We start from the raw sequence: 22,147 nt of genomic DNA, 5'->3' as shown, positions 1-22,147 counted from the left end.
ACCAAACCGCTTGGGGAGAAAGAGCCCCCGCCTGTGTGTGCGTGCCCTTACTGGAAAGGATCATATCTCAAGAACTCTGCTGATAGCCTCTATCGATTGCTGTGGTTTTCTAATAAACTTTATTGGGATGGGACGGGGATCTTTCATATGAAATCCATGAGTTATAAGAATCTATAAGGAATATATGTATGAAATGTGTGTAATATGAAATGAAATGAAATGAGATGTACCCTCAGCCCTTTCCTTGCCTTTCCCCTCTTGAACTTTACCCTATAAAAGAATATGTGACCAGGGGATTACAGTTAAGGAAATCCAATTTCCTTGGAAGAAACTCCATCCATATTGACAATGCATGGACAAATACTGGCAAATCTATGGCTTTGTTTTCAGAGTCAGACAAACAAAAGCCAGAGATTTTGTCAGCCAAAAGCCCGGAAAAACAGACTGATTAAATCAATCATGGTGTTTGTGCACGCTCCCCTGTGACAAAGGACCTCTTCGCCTGCAGGGTTGAGATCCAGACACCACCCATAGCCACCCTTTTTGCCTATACACATCTTTTATCAGGACCCAGGAAATCCCTTGTTCCCCCCGTCCGCCTCCCTGCCGTGAAGAGACAAAAGGTGTTCCATCAGCTGGCAGACGCCTCCCAGGCATTCCGCCCCTCTGCGCTGTCAAACTAGAGCCCGCCTCCTGGCCGCTGATTGGACAATCTCTAGAGGCGCTCCGAGGGCTCTGATTGGCCCTCTGGAGGCAACAGCGGCCGGCGATTGGAGGGAGGGTGGGACCAGCGGCCAAGCCTCCTCCCAGCTGTTCCGGAGCCGGCCAATCAGGACAGAGGGAACTGACAGGAGGCGGGCGGGGGATTCAAACCGGGATTTCTTTGTTTTGCCTGTATAAATATGCCTGAAATTCACTGTACTGGATGCTTACTTGAGGATTCATCCCTGTAACGCATCCTTTTCAGCTGAATCGCAAAAATAAACGCCTCGGTCGCAGACTTCCTCTTCAGCCTCTGGTGAGATTGATTTTCAACGTCTTTGCGTCTTTTTGAATTGGCATCCGCTGGTCGCTCGCCAAGGTCAGGACCCCATTTGCGGTCCTTTGGGCCTCCCCTCGCTGGGAGAACCCCCAAAAAGAGCTCGATATCATTGGCAGGGATAAAGTTTGTGTTTTTCTTCAATTAAATGTGTTTCTCCTATAGTATCTTTAGAAGCTCACATGGTTTCAACATTGGTGTGATTCTGGTGTCAAGTAAAATCATGTTTTCTACTAAAGTATTTTTGGGGTAATTAATTTCATCCAAATCTGTAAGTAACAAAGTTTTATGAGTTGCCTTAGCTGGTTTAACTGGCTTTCAACTATCTTGTTTGAACTTGTTGAATTATTTAACAAGTGTTAGTGTTTTAAAATTATATCACTGTTTTTGACTGCTTTAACTTTAAACTGATTTTATTGTACACCAATGTGAGTTCCTTGTATATAGCTCAGGACAAATAAATTCCACCAGATTTCAATTAACCCAGTGGCACTGACTCAAGCTATAGGACGATGACTTACAGCTGAAAACCAGCGTGTGTTTATGTGACTTCAAGTTGCTCATCAACTTAATAGCGACCCCATGAATTTCCTAGGGATCTCTAAGGCAAGGCACACCTCTTTCTCTGAAATATGGCCTACAGCACGTGGTACAGGTTGAGTATCCCTTATCCAGAATTCCAAAATCTGAAACTCTTCAAAACCCCAAATTGTCCACATGATTGAGTGGCTGAGATAATGACACCTTGGTTTTTTGATGGTTCAATGTATACAAACTTTGTTTCATGCCCACAATTATTAAAATATTGTATAAAATTAGGCCCCCTGGTGGTGCAGTGGATTAACCTGCTGAGCTGCTGAACTTGCTGACCGAAAGGTTGGTGGTTCGAATCTGGGGAGCAGGGTGAGCTCCCATTGTTAGACCCAACTTCTGCCAATGTAGCAGATCTGAGTAGATCAATAGGTACCGCTCCGGCGGAAAAGTAATAGTGCTCCATGCTGGCCACATGACCTTGGAGATGTCTATCGACAATGCTGGCTCTTCGGTGTAGAAATGGAGATGAGCACCAAACCCTAGAGTCATACAAAACTACACAATGTCAGGGGCAACGTTTACCTTTATATTTACAAGACATATGTGAAATATAAATGAAATGTATGTTCAGATTTGGTCCAATTTCCAAGATTCATCTCCACTATGTACATATATGGAAATGCAGGTGTCCCAAGATCCAAACAAATCAGAAACCCCAAACACTTCTGGTCCCAAGCATTTCAGGTAAGAGATAGTCAAACTGTATTAATTAACAATCTCCTCCAAGTACTAACCAGAGCTGAAATTGCTTAGCATCTAAGATCAGATGGGACCTGTTGCCTTGAGGGTATTTAGGCCAGGAAGCTGAAATGTTACAGAATTGTAAACCTTATATCCTAGGATCTGATCCCAGACTGGGGGCCTTTCCACACAGCCATGTAACCCAGAATATCAAGGCATAAAATCCCACAATATCTGCTTTGAACTGGGTTATTTGAGTCCACATTGCCATATATTTCAGTTCAAAGCTGATGTCAGTTTTTATTCTCCTGTATGGAAGGGGCCTGTGTCCCTCAGATGTAAAAACTGGGAGCTGCCACACCAAGCCAGGGCTATCTAGCTTATTGGGGTCAGTGTTGACGTTAAGATTTCAAAGATGACTCTTTCTTGCTCTTACCTGGAAGTGCTGCAGACTGAACCTGGGAATCTTTGCATGCAAAGCATGTGCGCCACTACTGAGCTACAGCCATTAACCTTTCCACTACAAGCATTAATGGACAGTATCCTAGCGAGAGCAGCCCACATTTTTCCATCACGTGATTCTGAGTCATAGAGTTTGAACTGATTCATCATGGTTACTTTGTGCAATTTTTAATTCATTAACAGCCTTGAGCATGTCACTAGAAATTACATATATACACACGCACACATAGAAAACAGAGGGGAAATAAATCAGACGTTATTAAGCCAAGCATAAAAAAGCAGAGTCCCCTTTCTGCCCGGGAAAGAGGTTACACTGTTGTACAAAGTCACGGAATACAAATCCAACACTGGTCTCAACACCCTGAAAAGTGTTAGTCTTGCTATATCGGCCTGCCTGCTCTTGAATGACATTGGGTTGGAATTTTCCTCTACACAGCAAGTCCTGCACCAGAACAATCTGTCAGAGTGTCATTGAGGATCAATGCTAAATGTTACCCAGCAGGGTGCTCTTCTGTCTCAGTGGGGGCCTTCCTCTCTGTGTTTTGGGTTATTCTGGTTGTGGGAATAATAAAGCTCTTGAGCTTTTGCATATACCAAGGGGTGCACCGTTGTCACTGTTTCTATTTATTTAAAAAATTCTGATCCCAAAATTGCTTCTAGAAATGGATGCTCCACGTTTAAAACAAAAGGTGTTCATTGGCATTTTCAAATATTCTTTCCATGTAATTAGATTATAGGGAGGTTCTGGAACATTAGGCTTCTCCTTCTAATTGTTTGAGACTGTCAGTTAATCTGCAAAGAGAAGCTGTCTTAGGTACTCTTGGTTTTTTAGTATGCTATAACCACCATGGTTCAGAAATGTGGACTCGTTCCAGGGGCACACAAGGAGGCACTTGGGCAAAGTTTAAGGTAAGGGCAAAGCCCTCTGTTTTGACTGTAGCCTTGGCAAACAGTCAAATTAAAGCTACGTGAGGTTTTTGTGTGAGAGAGTGACTGTGACAGGACCAGAGAAGGAAAATATGGTAAATTTGTTATGACTCTAGGTGTATATAGAATATCGATGTACAGGCAGTCCCCAAGTTATGAACAAGATAGGTTCTGTAGGTTTGTTCTTAAGTTGAATTTGTATGTAAGTTGGAACAGGTACATTTATAAATGTAACTCCATACAATATATATAGGTAAATGTTTTCCCCTGACATTAAGTACATCCGTGTCTGACTCTGGGGGTTGGTGCTCATCTCCATTTCTAAACCGAAGAGCCGCCAATGTCCACAGACATCTCCAAGGTCATGTGGCCGGCATGACTGCATGGAGCTCCGTTACCTTCCCACCAGAGCAGTACCTATTGATTTACTCACATTTGCATGTTTTCGAACTGCTAGGTTGGCAGAAGCTGGGGCTGACAGCGGAAGCTCACAACGCTCCCTGGATTTGAACCTGTGACCTTTCGGTCAACAAATTTAGCAGCTCAGTGGTTTAGCCCACTTGCCACCTCCCTCCCTCCCTCCCTCTCTCTCTCTCTCTCTCTCTCTCTATATATATATATATATATATATTCGCTTTGGGTAGCATAAGGAAGGGTTAACAGTACACCCCTGTGGTGTTCGTTTCACTGTCAAAGTCTCTGTTCAAAAAATTCCACCTCACTTTCTGTCCTTGTGATAATTGGATTTTGGAAAATGTAACTTGTGGAAATAAAGATTGGTGATAAAGCTTCAGTGGAAATACCTTTTCCCCATGATAACTCTTTTAGGAGTGGATTTCCATTCTGAGGGGTAAATTTTTCTGACTTCCTGTTGTCAAACCCCTGTTCTTAACTATCAGTCATTTGTAAGTCGGATATTTGTAACTTGGGGACTGCCTGTATATAGAATTCAGGGTCAGTCCTACCTTTAGACAACATGTAAAGACTACTAAGAAATGACAGGAGATGACATGGAGGTGCTGAAGACAGATGTGCGTAGGGTTGTCATATACCCCCCCCCCTCTATATATAAACAGGGAAAATGTTTTTGGTGATACAAGTACCAAAATGTGCCCAGTAGCTTTAGCAGTTGCCCCCTCCCCATCTCTATAGGTCTTCCAGGTGTTTTGGACTTCAACTCCCACAATTCCGTACAGCTGGCAAGATGGCTGGGATTTCTGAAAGTCCAAAACAACTGGAGGACCAAAAGTTGGGAACCACTGCTTTAGGTCTTGCATGCCATGTGATTCTTTGAGAGACCAGATCGTAGTGCTCTGAATGACGCCTCAGAGCTTTCCTAGGTTAGAACGTACCTGAGTCTTCCTGATTAGGTTTCTCTACTCAGGGGAATAAAGCTGGAAGGAAGATAGGGGTTTTGTGTGTTAGGTGAGTGGACAATTGTTGGGTAAAGTTGTTTTGTCTTCTTTTTAAAGCTGACACTTTTTAATCTGTCTTCTAATTGGTTAATATAACTGTTATGTCTGAGGACATCTGGTACAACATTAAATGCTAATTCACTAAGTGATACAAATGTTAATAGACTAGTCAAGAGCTCTCATTGTGAATATATTCCTATATTAATTCAGTAATAGTTCATAAGGCTTAACACAAATACAGAGACATATCAAAATAGAAGCAAAACTAAGCAACCTAACCAAGCTCCAGGTGGCATTGGAAATCCATTGGAGAGCTTTCTGCCTAGATCAGGTTCAGGTTGAGTATCCTTTATCTAAAATTCTTGGGGCCAGAAGTGTTTTGGATTTGGAGGTTTCTTTGTTTTTGGTTTTTTGAATACAGGTACCTGCATTTGTACATGCAGTACATATGTAATATGAGTCTTGAAGATGAGACCCAAGTCTGAACACAAAATGTATTAATGTTTGATATACACCTTATACATATAGCCTGAAGGTAATGTTATACAATATTTTAAATAATTTTGTGGAAGAAACAAATTCTGTGTATACTGAATTATCAGAAAGCAAAGGTGTCACTATCTCAGCCACGCATGTGGACAGTTCTGGATTTTAGAGTATTTTGGAATGCCAAATAAGGATTGCTTAGTCTGTACAAATCAATCAGGCAGAGGGTCATGGGCCAGGTTTTGAAGGACTTGTGGTTAGGTCATTCTGAATCAAGAAGAGGATGGAAGGGTTACATTATATGGCTGCCATATCTATTATTTGCCAGGCCATTTGCTTTTATTTTAATTTTATTTATATCCTGCCTTTCTCCCAATATGGGACACAAGGTAGCTTACAAAATAGTTTAAAATAAAAAAAATGCCTAAAACAGTAAAATTAAATTTAAACAAACATGAAACAAAACAAGTAATCAAACTTTGATTCAAATAGCTTTAAAACACATTCAAAATATACTTAAAAATACATAGCCCATAACAATATCCTTCTGAAAGCTGGAGATCCATTGAAATGAAAAGAGCTTGCCTGTAAATCATGGGAGAGGGGCAGGGGGAGATATGCCCAGTCCCGATTTCCTTGCAGAACATCAGTTGAGTGCTTTTTAAAAAAATTGTCCTTGGAAAAAGCCTGAGCGTCCACTGAATTCTTATTGCCTTTGGCCTTCTGAGGAATTTGTTCTCACACGGAATCTCTGACGCTTCTATAGGCATGAGCGAATACACACTCGAAGACCCTATCGGGTGGATGCATCAGACAAATATTCTCCCGATGATGATTTGGTAAACCTGGAAGTCCTGGATGAGGTAAGGTATGCCAAGTTAATGAATTCCCAAACAGTGATCTTGCTGCCTGCTCTTGTCATTGAGACATTCTTATTACTGATCGTTTCATCATGTCACCAAGTTAATTGTTCATAACTCTGATATGATGGAGGAAAAAGCCCTGTGTCATATGGTTATGATCTCCTGTCATAGCTTCATTTATATTCTGAGCATTTATATTGCTCTGTTACACAGGATAATCAGGTGATGAATGATGTTAGATTAATTATTATTTGTGCCTGCTACAACAAAACCTCCAGTTTTTAAATATAAATATTAGAATATGTATATTTCTGAAGTTCTTTTTCACTTTGGAGGGTTATATATTAGTAACATGTTCATAAAGCTTGTAATACGGCAACCATGGTGCATATTGCTGTCTAGTTACATATACTTGTTAATCTTAGTTCCAATAATTTTAACACATAGATCAGCTCACATGGTGTTATTCTGCTGATAGATCCCGCTTTCATCAGTGGATCAGGACCAGAGCCAAATCCCTTCCTCTCCTTGGCAGATTCCAATGTCCCTTCAAAACCTGCACTAGACCCCTTCCACACAGCTGAATAAAATCCCACATTATCTGCTATGAACTGGAATATATGGCAGTGTGGACTCAGATAACCCAGTTCAAAGCAGATATTGTGGGATTTTCTGCCATGATATTCTGGGTTATATGGATGTGTGGAAAGGCCCAGAGATTTGTTGAGCTTGATAGGAGGATTTAGCATATTAAAGTGCTGGGACCCAACTAACACACTCCAGAAACGAATTGCAAATGTGACTAACTGGGTTGGATGAGAAGGAAGCCTCTTCTGGTTTCCAAACGCATTACAGGTGTCTCTGTTTTGTTTTCTGCACTGAAGCTCAAAAAGATGAATGTGGCTATCTACACTGGTCTTTCAGGCCCCATCTACACTGCTATATTATTCAGTTTCATGATGCAGTGTAACACTGCTATATGCGGTTAAACATAATGAAACTGCATCATATGGCAGTGCTTATGGGGTTTATTAATTGTCTAAATCAGGGGTCCTCAAACTAAGGCCTGGGGGCCGAATATGGCCCTCCAAGGTCATTTACCCGGCCCTCGCTCAGGGTCAACCTAAGTCTGAAATGACTTGAAAGCACACAACAACAATCCTATCTCATCAGACAAAAGCAGGCCCACACTTCCCATTGAAATACTAATAAGTTTATATTTATTAAAATTGTTCTTCATTTCAATTATTGTATTATTTTGAAGTGCTTTTGCACTACAAATAAGATATGTGCAGTGTGCATAGGAATTCATGTTTTGTTTTTTTTAAAATTATAATCCGGCTCTCCAACAGTTTGAGGGCTGTGACCTGGCCCTCTGTTTAAAAAGTTTGAGGACCTCTGGTCTAAATGCTAGAGCAAAACTATGGCATTATCGCTCTCCAACTTGAGAGAAAACTGTGAAATCTGTGGGCCCTTCCACACAGTCATATAACCCAGAATATCAAGGCATATAATCCACATTATCTGCTTTGAACTGGATTATCTGCGTCCACACTGCCATATAATCCAGTTCAATGTGGATTTTATACAGCTGTGTGAAAGGTGCCTACATCCTTTAAACACTAGGATTTGATCAATCCTGGGTGTATATTTGTGTGAAATTGAGACTTTTAGCACCAGAATGCATCCTATAAGAAGTTAGTGCCACTGTCCTAATGCCTTCCATCCTCTTCATTCCAATAAAGATAAGAGATGGCCTCCTTGAGCTTGCCACATTAAAATGCTGAGAAGCCTTCTGACATACCTTTAACCCTGTCCTCTTTGCTACTTGAAAGGGAGAGAAGAAAAGAGAAGGGATATCCTCAATGTAGTTAGGAGTACCAGCACTGAATGGATTCCTCTCCAATATTTCTCAGAACTGTAACCCTACCTCATTCACATTTCGTACCCCTCTCATCCACATTTTCACACATCTTCCATCTTCTTCTTCCAAGACACACACACTCAGGAAAGACCTTGGCTGTGAAAGTATACCCTGTCCCCATATTTTGTCTTCATCATCATCATCATCATCATCATCATCATCATCATCTAATAACTTATTAATCGCCCTCCATCCGAGAATGCTCCAGGCGATTTACAGCTAAATTACAAAAGATAAAATACATACATACAAAAATTAAAAATCAACAGAGATCGAATGCTCTAGTATTTTCGAATGCTCTTCAATTTTTCTGATTCCATATTGTTCTGAACATACAGCAACAGGTTGGGAATGCTTTATCCAGAATTCTAAAATCCAATATACCCCGAAATCCATGTAGGTGACTGAGATAGCAACCCCTATGTTTCATGCACAATATTATTTAAAAACATTGAGTGTAAAGTTATCTTCAGTCTATTTGAATAAAGTGAATGTGAAAGATAATGGGATTTTTTTGTTTAGATTTGGGTTCCATCTCCAAGATACCTTTTAAAGCATGTTTGTGCAATAAGGTATTCCGAACCCTCCTCCAAAATTCAAAACAGTTCTAGTCCAAAGTGTTTGAATAAGAACTACTCAGTCTGTAAACTGTGAATATGAACAAAGTTGTTTTTGCAGTTTACCATGTAATGCTCACAGCTTTTCCATTACTGAATACAACAATGATGTTGTTCATTGTTGTATTCAGTAAAGCTGTGTATTGTTTTGATATTTAATTTTATTTTATGTGTGGCACCTTGAGTACTTTGCTAGCTGCCCCGAATCCTTTCGGGGAGATGGTGGCAGGGCGCAAATAAATTATTATTATTATTATTATTATTATTATTATAAACACAGTATGTCACAGCAAATGAGATATACAAGGGGTATTTTTTAAGTAAGGTCCGTTGGAACATAAGTACACAACAAAAGTTTATTTCAAAAAAGTAAATTTATTTTCAGAAAGTACATACTTCACTCTATTTTTCAACATAGTTGCCAAGTTTGTTCAGACACTTATCATACCTCTGAACCAATTTTAAAATACCCTCTTCATAAATATTTGCTTCAACTGAAGCCACCAAATCGTCTGTAATCAAAGAAGGGCAACCGGAGCGGTCCTCATCATGGACGTTGTCATGGCCATCTTTGAATTGTCGTACCCACTTACGCACTTTGCTTTCACTCATAACAGTATCACCGTACACTTCACAAATCTTTCGATGAATTTCTGCAGTAGGCAGGTTCCTTGCTGACAAAAACCGTATTTGCTAGTGTCTACAACAAAACGGACCTTACTTAAAAATACCCCTCGTATATGCTGGATTTTGTATCACAAAAGCACAAGTTGAACATTTCCCAAGTGATTAGGACTGTGTGATGTATTTTCGAATGATGCACACAAGGTGACCTTTTGCACTTGACAGATCGTGATTTTGTTGATGTTTATTGTTTCCAAATGCTGGCTGAGACCTTTTGGCATGGCACCCAGTGTGCCGATCACCACTGGGACCACCTGTACTGGTTTATGCCAGAGCCTTTGCAGTTCAATTTAGAAGTCCTGATAACGGCTGAGTTTTTCCTGTTTTTTTTGTCAACTTGGCTGTTGCCTGATATGGTGACATCAATAATCCAAACTTTTTCTTTTATATCATCATCATCATTATCATCTCCTTTGTGTAGATTCCCATCTAAGTAGCTTTTTTTAAAGAAATGAAACTTTGTTTGAACTGATGGGAATTTTAGGAGGGGAATTATTCTTCCCACAGAGTGTTTTTGACTTGTCAGGAATAGATAATTCAACTGTAAGCAGGATATTTGTGAGTACTCATTGCATCTTTAGAGAATAATAGGTCTGCCTGTCCTTTTTCTGCTTTAGATCATTTTTGCTGCATTGTGTAGGTTCAGTGGCAGCCCTAGGTTTAATGTGCAGGTCCACTGCTAGTATCACAGTTATTTGGTCCACTTAATTTATCATACTTCTTAAAAACAATGATGCAAGGGCTTGTATCTAATAAAATTGGGTGCACAAGCGTAACAGTAGGAAAGTGTTAGGTTTGGTCGCTTCCTCGCAATCCCTCATTCCATTTTATTATTTTCATTGAAAAGAAAGTAGAGCCTCAACCCTGCCAAATTTAAGCACGTTTATATGAGAGTAGAATTCAATGGGCAATTGATTGAAATTAATGACATGTAAAAGTGCTTTACTTTGGCTGGATTTGAGCCTTTGCTAAAAAGGCACACTCGTAAGCAAAATCGTTGTGCATTTTGTGTTTACAGCAAGCAATTTAGCTTAATGTTATGGACAAGTGTTTTGTTTTTTAAAAAACAACAATGCGTCAAGAAAGTTAAATATATTTTATGGTGTTTTTCTTTTCCCACTATATATTTAGATATTAGCATATCTACAGTTTATTTCTCTGAGCCACACAATAAACTTGACAGACAGGCTTATTACTTTCAACGTGGCCTAGTTATAGATTTATCTTAGCAAGAGATATGAGACTATGAAAACAATGGTTTTATATAGAGAAGTCAATATTTGACATAAGTGACAAATAACATTTCAGATTATCGCTTATTGCTTCATGCATTTGATGTACTTCCACACAATGAATTTCCTATCTGCAAAAAATACTGCTTGACTGTAAAACTTGTAATCTTTTCAGGAGACAATTATTCATCAGTTGCAGAAGCGCTTTGCAGACTTGCAGATTTATACTTATGTTGGAGATATCTTAATAGCCTTAAACCCCTTCCAGAATCTCAGCATATATTCTCCACAGGTAAGAAAGAACCGAGAATTTTCTTCTTGTTGTTGGTTTTTTAAATGTTAACTATTGGACAATGACATTGTGTTTGCAAGGAAATCTAAACAATGCTATTTTAATCAGGGTATTTTAAGCTCTGATGATAGAATGCTTCCCAGTACCTCCCCTGCCATGGCATCAACTGTATTTGGTTTAGTTGTGCTTTCAAGTGTCTTACAGAAATCACTGGAAAGAAGGTACATGGATGGCTCTTTGGGAGAGTAAATAATTTTCTACGTTGAAGCCCCACAATGTTTGTCCCCAGTGCTTTTGGCTAAAAGAATTGGGAAGCAGAGGGTAGAAAGACATCTCTCTGAGAACCTGGGAAGCGCTTGTCAATTGAAATAGACAATATCGGGCTAGATCTGAGCTCAGAAAAGATATTATTTGGACTAAGACCTCCCAGAATCTCCTGCCCATCAGTTTTGGGCCAGATAGCACCTGATCTAAAGCAGCTTCCTATGTTCTTGCAAAAAAAAAAAACAAATAAAACTGTTCAAAGTAGATATCAAGATAAATGTTTTCCCTTTATAGTTTTATGATAGGCAGAAACTCTTGGCATAGTTCACATCTTGTGCTTTGACTATTCCCATTTCTTATTTAGTTTTCCAAGCTGTACCATGGTGTGAAACGTTCTTCAAATCCACCTCACATATTTGCCTCTGCAGATGCTGCCTATCAAGGCATGATTACATTTAACAAAGACCAGGTATGGAAACATTAAAAAAAAAATGCTAAGCATTGTCTACATAATTTGGAGATATATTGATGTTTTTAGTTTTAAGATCTATTAAACTTTGCAAACCATTCCATTTGGTTTGAGAAGCATTACACTCAGTTGTCACCCAGTCTTAGGGCGCATCCAGACCATCCTTTAAACCGGGAACAGTCGCGTGTTAAAAATGCAAATGTTTCCAAGTCCTAATCCACACAGAACGTGCATTCTGGGACGGGTGTCCAGATGCACTCCCAGAACCTTCCAGGATAACACCCGGACACCCTAACCCTTCCCCAAAACCCCTTTTAAAAATAAAAGAACTTAACCAGCCTCCATTAGCATGATGCTGGAGCTCTCCTGGCATGTAGGAATGATGTGCGGGAGGGGGGGGGGGAAGCAATTTTCCTCCTTCCCCCTTTCTCCTGGCGTGTCATTTGTATGTGCCAGGAGAGCTCCAGCCCCATGCTAATGGAGGCCGGGTAAGTTCATTTATTTTAAAAAGGGGGGTTGGGGGTTTTTGGGGAGCGGGTTGGTGTCCTCACGGTTTCCGGAATAATTTAGCCCAGAAAAATGTGGGACTCTTGTTTGGGCTGCACCTCAAAACTCCAGAACCTTTGAGGGAGCAGTCCAGACAGCAGAAGTAGTGGGTTTCTCCTGTGCCTTCCAAGAAGGTGTGGAATAAACCCATTAACAAATTAATTTGTGACAAACCAGGATTTTCCTGGTTTGTGGTGAATGCATTTGTTATTCTTTGGGACATCATCTGGATGGCCCACTTTAGAATGCAAGAACTCCCGCTTTAAAGGGGCTGTCTGGATGTGCCCTTAGAAGCTGAGCAAGGTGAGCCCTGATTAGTACTTGGGTGGAAGACCTCCTATGAATAGCAGGTTGTGTCGTCTATTTTTCAGAGGAAGGAACTGGCAAAACCAAGGCTTCCTTGCTAAGACAGCCCTATGAAATTCATGAGATTCCCATAAATCAACAGATGACTTGAAGGAACCACATACACATACATGTGGAGCTTTGTAAGGTTATGTACAGCTAAAATTGAACTCTGGTGTTTTTAGTAGAGCTTTAAACATTACGATGTTGTTGTTGTTCATTCGTTCAGTCGTCTCCGACTCTTCGTGACCTCATGGACCAGCCCACGCCAGAGCTCCCTGTCAGCTGTTACCACCCCCAGCTCCCTCAAGGTCAGTCCAGTCACTTCAAGGATGCCATCCATCCATCTTGCCCTTGGTCGGCCCCTCTTCCTTTTGCCTTCCACTTTCCCCAGCATAATTGTCTTCTCTAGGCTTTCCTGTCTCCTCATGATGTGGCCAAAGTACTTCAACTTTGTCTCCAGTATCTTTCCCTCCAGTGAGCAGTTGGGCTTTATTTCCTGGAGGATGGACTGGTTGGATCTTCTCGCAGTCCAAGGCACTCTCAGCACTTTCCTCCAACACCACAGCTCAAAAGCATCGATCTTCCTTCACTCAGCCTTCCCTAAGGTCCAGCTCTCACATCCGTAGGTGACTACAGGGAATACCATGGCTTTGACTAGGCGGATCTTTGTTGCCAGTCTGATGTCTCTACTCTTCACTATTTTATCGAGACTGGACATTGCTCTCCTCCCAAGAAGATTACGATAGCCATGACCAAATTGATTTTGTGGATTTGTTGTAGAAATGACAAATTTTGGACCAAATCAATGTAAAAAATGCATTATTGGAAATATCTGTTATATAGGCTCTCAGCTTTCTCATCAGGAGTCAGTAATGATTTTCTGTGTCCATAGTCATTGATGTTCCTTGCTGTCCAGTGTCTGAAATTGCCTTACCAGTGCTGAAAGCCCATGCTTAACTGGCAATGGGGTAGCTGATGAAATCTGGGCAATGAATCCCATTTCATCTATTCACCAATTATTTGCTCTTTTGATTTTATATGGCAAAATTTACAGGGCCCCGGACTTATGTAGGATCCTCCATTTGCATCTGCAAGGCAAGAGTCCTGAGCATGGTAGGGATAACAATGGTGCGGTGTGTGAAGCGTCTTCTTTCCAGGATCCTTGGTGATTTTACAAGCTCCTGAGCAGAGGCATGAATGGCTGGTCTGTTAGGGCCAAGGAGCAACCAGGTGCAGGGGCAAAACCTAAAGGCTGACCTGAAAAAGAGGGACAACATTGTTCCTCAAATTGGGATACTTGGAGAGTTTGCAATGCACAGGCCAGAAGAGGTTGCACTGGTGGTGGGATGGAATATAGCTATTACCGCTATGTTAAAGTGGACCTAAAGAACTAGAATTTCAAAACGTTTTAGGCATAGTGAACAGCCAGTAATCCCATCAGCTGCCTGCAATCTGACTATAAATTTCATTGAGCCTAGAAAATTACTTTGTAAAAATAATTAGCTATGTACTAACAATTCTAAGGTAATTTCCCATGTAATGTAATTTACCCATTTACCAATAATAATGGAAATAATTACTTTTTTAAAAAAACAACAGTGCTGCAGGCCTTTAGCCAGTGTACACAGTCTTCTTGTCTGCCTTGTTTCACCGGAGTTTGCAAAATAATGCATGAGCTGCCAGCGAGAGGAAAAGCATGAGCCACATTTGAACCATGTGATATGTCTCCTCCACTACTTCATGAGGACACAATCCTGCAATTGTGAAATAACTAAAAGAAAAACAACTGAAGTCATCCAGGGGTAGCTATCGTGGCACTTACTTAGACCAGCAGTGGAATAAACTGCAGGATGCATATAGCCCCTCAAAGGATATTTTTTTTAATCTCCCAGAACCTTCTTGGGCCCCAGAATGGCAAAGAACAACAAATTATTATTGTTGTTATATGCCTTCAGTTTAGCCTAATTTATGACAACCTTATTCTAAGATTTTCTTCACAATATATGTTCAGGGGAGGGAGGGAGTTCATTACTTGCCTCTGAGATTGAATGTGATTTGTCCAAGGTTTCCATGGCTGAACAGGGATTTAAACTTTGATATCCAAAGTTATAATTCAACACTTAAACCATTACACCATGCTAGCTCTCAAAACATAATCCACTCCAGCCATTAAATTCAGTATTAAACAACCGCAAGCAGAAACAAGAGTTTGAGCTCACAGATGCTGATGTTTGGATAGGTGTGGCCTTTAAGGGTTGACAAGGGGGCAAAATGGCATTCATACCATTGTTGTTGTTAAATTGATGTTGAAATTTAGCTAACCAGCAAAGAAGCAAGCTGAGGTTCGGTGCCTGGCACACCCCATTACTTTGAATACCAGATCCACATGCAAACTGGATTTGCATGAGCTAATAGGAACAGAAGTTTATTACTATCAGGCCTGAAAGGATGTCAGGTACAGAGTTTGCTCTCAAAAGGATTAGACAATGCATGCAGCAAAATACAAGGTATTTTATTCACTTTGACTGCTATTCAAAATATCCACACCCTCCCCTGGTTGGTCAAAAATCCAGCCTAACTAGGATCTGGGCATTCGTAGACTGGGGAATCCTCCTGATGTCAGAGGTAGTTGGTGTTTCCCCAGTGGCAGGAAACATGGATTAGAAACTGGAGCCATTTGAAAGGTCCACCCTGAAAAAGGTGTGAACAGGTGGAAAGATCTGAGGCAATAAGCAAAGCAGTCTGTGATGAGATCAATTGTCAAGTCCTGTTTACACAAAGAGTGAGCTTCAGAGAACTCAATGGGTTGCAATGTAAATATAAAAATTTCAATGAAAAGTATACAAAGTTAATTTGGGTGCTGGCAGTGACTCATCTCTGGACCCTCTCGGGAAGTTTGATTATAAAACATGTATATGGAGGTCCCAAAGCGTTATGAAGTGGATTATGTGAGTTCTATAAATTATTTTTTAAAGGAGACAGTGAGCGAAACCTGTTTTGTTAATAGGATTTACAGATAGGTTTTTTGTCTGTGCATTTCATCTTCAGTTCCCCTTAAGTTGATGAAAGGTTAGTTAGGCCCTTTTGGAATGTGTACTTTCCTGGAAGGGCTACTGGAAATGCAAAAATGCAAATGCAAATGCAAAATGCAAAATATTGCAAAACCTTATTCAATGTAAAAATAAAATGAAATTCATATATGTCTTCAGAATTCATGTTGAGTCTATCTTTTGGGAGGGGGTCCAATTTTTCGATCACGATATTTATTTACATGCCGCCTTTCCCTCTGAAGAGACTCAAAGCGACAAACTAAAATCAAAACTCTGGACAATTTGAAACCTATTATCTGTCTCTTGTCTGTCTCGAATCCCTGATGTAATTTAATTATGGGAGAAATGAACAGATTATGAACTAATGAGCTATTTCTAAGTTACATGATTTCAGCAGGGCTAGGCATAAACATTTTGCTGTTTTAAAGTGAAGAACAAGAAGGAACCTCTTATAACCACCAGACTGGCAGTCTGAATTTAAATTCAACACTTAATGAGATACAGTATCTGAAGCCAACTGGTAAGGGAATGAAGAGCAGCTCACATGACACAGATAGCTCTGACTGAACCCCATCTTTTGGGTTCATCTACACTGTAGAATTAATTCAGTTTGACACCACTTTAAAGCACAATGCAATAGAATTATGGGATCTGTAGTTTGGTGAGGTGCCAGCATTCACATTCCTTAATGGCAGGCCAGCTTTCAATTTCAGTCTTCAGGATGTCCATCAAGATTCAGTATGACCCCCATGTCCATAACAGACTTGTAAAACCTGTGGTTTTAACTGGGGTAAACACTGAAGCTACTGAAGAAAGTGAAGGAGTCCCTAAGTGAATAACTGAACAAATTAAACTGTGGGCAAGTGAAACTGCATATATCAATTCCACAAATACAGGAGATGTGCTATATATCTTCTTCCTACCCAGGAACACCATTTGTGTCTATTTTTCGGTCAAGTATTCAGTGCTGTACTGGGAGAAGTCCATGAAGTACCAGGCTCTGTGGCCATAAGTAATAGAAAATAAGATTTATTAACTCCATGATCATTCATTTTCATGGTAACATATCATCAGAATATTTCTAATACAAATGTAATGAGGATGCAAATCCAATTATATGGCTATGATTTTAATGAAAATGGGATATAGTGCCACAGAAATAGAACTCTATACCTAGAGATTGTAATCTTTCGCTGCTTTGTTAGTGAAAAAAACAGGTGACTGTTTTTTATGAAACAGGTTCTTGTTTTTTGTTTAATTGACAAACCGTATTTGAGAATTGACATTTCCACTTTTCTACTGTTTGCTATAAGATGTATATCAATGCCGGCTCAATCTATTTTGAAATGTATCTTTCAAATAAATGCTGAAAAATAAACCCAGGAATATTTCAACCTCAAAAAAGTGACTGTCAGGAGGATTAAATTGCTGAAAAGCAGAACAACCACTAAATACAGCTGATATTCCATCCATACCGTCCTGTCCCGTCCCCCCCAGATGTTTCAAAATGAGAAAACTAAAAGTTTCAGTAAATGCATGAACAATAGCTATCAAAGATAGCAACTATGAATTGGGTTCGCTTCTCCACATTGTAACAACTTATAGATGTGTTTGTTGACAGATTTGATTGATTTAGAATCATAGTATAATAGAATCATAGAGTCCAACCTCTGCCATGAAGGAAAAGCGCAATTAAAGCACCCCCAACAGATGACCATCCAGCCTCTGTTTCAAAGCCTCCAAGGAAGGAGCTTCCTCTACACTCTGAGGCCCCTTCCACACAACTCTATAAAATCCACTTTGAACTGAATTATATGACAGTGTGGACTCAGATAATCTAGTTCAAAGCAGATATTGTGGATCATCTGTCTTGATATTCTGAGTTATTTGGCTATGTGGAAGGGCCCTGAGGCAGTGAGTTTCACTGTTCAACATCTGTCACGGTCAGGAAGTTCTTCCTAATGTTCAGGTGGAATCTCCTGAATGTTCCTGTTGACGGCTTACCAAAAGTTAGAACTGAAAAATTCAAAAAGGCATAAAACAAAACAAAATGCCTCAATATGAAAGAATACATGCAGTGTTATAATGTCATTACTTCGCTGCCAGAAATGATTATGGAACAAACATTAGCTTGCAATCGGTTTTCTTACACTTCTCTAGCTTTAATGTGATCTTTCATTATGATCTTTGTGTGTCTAATGGAAGTATTTTCTGCATGATACACACCCACTACTTCTCTAAATAGTTAGAGTTGAGGTCAACCAGAGATAGCACATTTGTGATGCTGTTGTATCCAGCAATGTAACACAGTAGTCCACACCAGCTTGGTGTCAACTACTTAAATGTGGTGCACCAAAGTGTCATGCTTGTTTGTCTGTTCTCTCTAATAATACTATTTCCTGACTTTCAAGCAGAGCTTTCCAAACATTTCATGTTGATAACACACTTTGTAGACATGCATCATTTTGCGACACAATCATTCAGTTTTACTAGCAAATCGGAGTTTCACCCCCCCTCCCCTTATAAGAAATTCAAACTCATACATCATAATAACTAAATGTGTGGGGATCCAACATATCTCACAAAAGTCTTTCATTTATATATATTTTAAGTATGATTTATTGCTTATTTCACATAGACTCAAAGGTATTTCGTTCTCGTTACCTGTACACGGCAGCGGACATGCTGAAGGGTTGCAACACACAGTTTGGAAAGTTCTGATTTAAAGGTTCCAATGGGCATGACAAAACAAAACATTTTATAGTTTACAGATAAGGTGAAGAGTTTCTCTAAAATAAAGTACTTCTGTGTGCAGTACATGGCAAATATGGACATGTTGAGACAAGGGTGGTTTATTAACTTAGAATAGTTCTGTTCCAGTTATTGATTTATAATTAGTTCTAATTTGTTAAATCATGTTGCTTAAGTAAGACGTATCTATAGAAGGAGTAGGTAAAGTTTGCCTGAGGGCTGCTGGTGGCCCCTGCACAGCCCTTTTTTGACTTTGAAAGTCCCTTGGTAGGGGGGAATCAACATTTCACCCCCAAGAATAAATTATTTTGCTCCAAATGTCTTCTAAGCAGAGGAGTTTCTCCACACATACATACCCCACCATGCTAGTCTTAGGAGCCCCTCTTTAAAAACATAAATTGAACAGAAAATGACTTCTGCTCATCTCTTGTTTTTAAAAATGACACAAGAGTACTTAAAAGCATGGAGAAAATGGCATCTGAAGGGCATTCGGGGATATATATATATATATATATATATATATATATATAGGGGATGCTATCCAGGTTCTCCTGGGGTGTTTATCTATCCCCCTAGCTTCCCAGAGTTGCCTACTCCTGACAAAGAAGAATTATCCTATGTATTCATTAGTCTAGAAAATATAGTAAATATGGACCCAAAACCTGGACCCACTTATCCATGGGTCAGTATGAGTACTGTATTGTAATTTTTATCAAAAAATGAGACACCCACTTCCTTCCTTTCCTTCCTTAGGTGATCCCCCATAGCCCAAGGATGATGGTCCTCCAAATGTAGTGTTTTGGTAGTGGGTCCATAGGTGGCTGTGGAATCCTATTCTTGATCTGCATATTCTTCCGCAGTGAGGGCATCAGTTTCCAGGTGGAACACGTGCCAGTCAGGGTTGGTTTAATGCGCCTTCCTCTTGGCACGTTTCTCTTTTGTCCTCCATTCGTGCCTCTTTGAATTCTGTAGCACTGCTGGTCACAGCTGACCTCCAGTTAGAGCGCTCAAAGGCCAGGGCTTCTCAGTTCTCAGTATCTATGCCACAGTCTTTAAAGCTGTCTTTAAGTCCATCTTTATATCTCTTTTCCAACATTCCATTTTCCATTCTTGAGTTGGGAGTAGAGTAACTGCTTTGGGAGATGGTGATCAGGCATTCGGACAACATGGCCAGTGGAATTGATGGCATAGGAGCATCACTTCAGTGCTGGTGGTCTTTGCTCCTTCCAGCATGCTGACATTTGTCTGCCTGTCTTCCCAGGAGATTTGCAGGATTTTTCTGAGGCTATCGGAATAAGAGCCATCTGAGAGGAATCCAAAGGAAGCACCAACCCTTTCTATTCTCAGTGCCATGGCACCACTTTTGGCCTTTTTGAATGCAGGCTCAGAAATGGTGGTTGCATTGACTTCCTCCTCTCTGCAGAATGACCCTCAACTTACCCACAGGTCATATCCATCCATAATTTTACCCCCAAATGTGTCCTCAATTAATACACAAGATTGACTTGTGCATGAATATAGCATGGGACTTTAAAAGAAGCTGAGGACATTTTGTTGGACTTTGCAGAAGCAATCAAACTGTAGTCAATAAAATGTTTTCATAGTCTATTGAAGCTGAAGTTTATGAAGACTGAAGCCTATTCCTCTGAAATTGTAAACTGTTCAGTCAGTGAAAAGTGAAGTTTCCCTGCCTGGATTGTAAACTATTCATCTCCCACCCTGTTTTGTCTGCTAGTGCATTATCATCAGTGGAGAAAGCGGTGCTGGAAAGACTGAAAGTGCCCATCTCATTGTGCAACATTTGACCTTCCTGGGAAAGGTATGTATTGACTGCCTTGCCTTATAAATACAATCCACAAAGCACCAACTGTGCTTACATGATACACTCCTATGTTTTAGGACCACAAGGATGCATGTGTAGTGGGTCTCCATGCGCCCCACTTTCTCCCACAGTTTGAATAAGTTACTTCCAAGCTCAGATGAAAGGAAATTAAAATATGGATCCTGGAAAGACTTTGAAATAGATACTCTGCAAATTAATTAATTAATGCTTGCATTTTTGAAGTCATTTAGGAAAGAGGGAAAACCTATTCACAGGCATTCATGTATGTTTCATATACACCTTATATACCGTGCATACAAGTAGTTTTATAAACATTTTAAAATAATTTTGTGCATGAAATAAAGTTTGTGTGCATTGAACCATCAGAAAGCAAAGATTGTCACAAACATCTATGTGGACAGTTATGGATTTGGGGGCATTTTGATTTTGGAATTCCATATAAGGGATGTTCAAACTGTGTTAAATTAATGTGTTGAGAAAAATCAATAATCAAAGGGCCACATAGATTTCCAGGGGGAGGGTATTCTACTAATTATAAAGGTAGAGTAAAGGCTTCCCCTTGACATTAAATCTATTTGTGTCTGACTCTGGGTGGAGGTGCTCATTTCCATTTCTAAGCCGAAGAGCCAGCATTGTCTGTAGACACCTCCAAGGTCATGTGCTGACATGACTGCATGGAGTGCTGTTATCTTCCTGCCAAAGTGGAACCTATTGATCTACTCACATTTGTTTTCGAATTGCTGGGTTGGCAGAAGCTGGGGCTAACAACAGGAGCTCACCCCTCTCCCTCACCTTTTGGTCAGCAAGTTCAGCAGCTCAGCAGTTTAACCTGGAGCTCCCATCTACTAATTATGTCACTTAAATATTTGATTTCTTTTTTTGGGGGGGGGGGAGGTTAGCCAACTTGGAAGAGATGCAGGAATGTTTGGAAAAGCAAATAATAAAGCAGGCCTATTTGACTGGAACCTTTTCTCTCCCTAAAGGCAAGCAACCGCGCTTTGAGGGAGAAGATTCTCCAGGTCAATCCTCTTGTGGAAGCCTTTGGGAATGCCTGCACGGCAATCAATGACAACTCCAGTCGTTTTGGAAAATATCTGGAGATGATGTTTACACCCACAGGAGCTGTAATGGGAGCAAAAATTTCTGAATATCTGCTAGAAAAATCCAGAGTTATAAAGCAAGCTATGTAGGTATAAACAGAGAGGCTGTACAAATAGTTTGATATTACAGTTTCAGATTTCTTAATTTTTAAACATTTTTAAAGTAATTCAGAATTAAGTAATTCATCCTAATTAATTGTTTGTGTGTCAGGAGCAACTTGAGAAACTGCAAGTTGCTTCTAGTGTGAGAGAATTGGCTGTCTGCAAGGAAATCCAGCATATAGATCTCGTTTGCTGTGACATTCTGTCCTTTTGTGTCATAGTTATAATTATAATAATTATTATTATTATTTATCTCTCCTGAAAGAAACTCAAAGCGGCTTAACATAAAAGCATTAGTGCACAATTTAAAATATGCAAACATTAAAACAGAATTAAATATAAACAGTATTAAAACTAATAGTTAAAAACAATTCAAACATATTCAATGCATATTCAAAGTTATTGTAAATTGTAATTCACTATTGATAGTGAGCAGTTTCCCATCTTTGGTGTGGATG

The 22,147-nt window shown here is 39.9% G+C and overlaps 1 protein-coding gene across 5 annotated transcripts in view; it reads left to right on the top strand.

Annotated features, from left to right (window-relative positions):
* Positions 1-22,147, top strand: part of MYO3B (myosin IIIB) — a 310,362-nt gene that overhangs the window by 137,409 nt on the left and 150,806 nt on the right. For 4 of the 5 annotated variants that reach the window (XM_067471635.1, XM_060778850.2, XM_067471630.1 and 1 more), the window contains 5 exons: positions 6,371-6,467; positions 11,100-11,216; positions 11,845-11,949; positions 20,380-20,463; positions 21,471-21,673. In XM_067471635.1, the coding sequence (XP_067327736.1) occupies positions 6,371-6,467; positions 11,100-11,216; positions 11,845-11,949; positions 20,380-20,463; positions 21,471-21,673 (606 nt within the window). Of the gene's footprint in view, positions 1-6,370; positions 6,468-11,099; positions 11,217-11,844; positions 11,950-20,379; positions 20,464-21,470; positions 21,674-22,147 lie in introns of those variants that run through there. The other variant, XM_067471636.1, reaches the window with a different exon arrangement.

This window comes from Anolis sagrei, chromosome 1 (genome assembly GCF_037176765.1).
Source record: "Anolis sagrei isolate rAnoSag1 chromosome 1, rAnoSag1.mat, whole genome shotgun sequence".
NCBI lineage: Eukaryota > Metazoa > Chordata > Lepidosauria > Squamata > Dactyloidae > Anolis > Anolis sagrei.
Note: the sequence above shows the minus strand (reverse complement) of the source record. Positions and strands in the feature narration are given on the sequence as shown.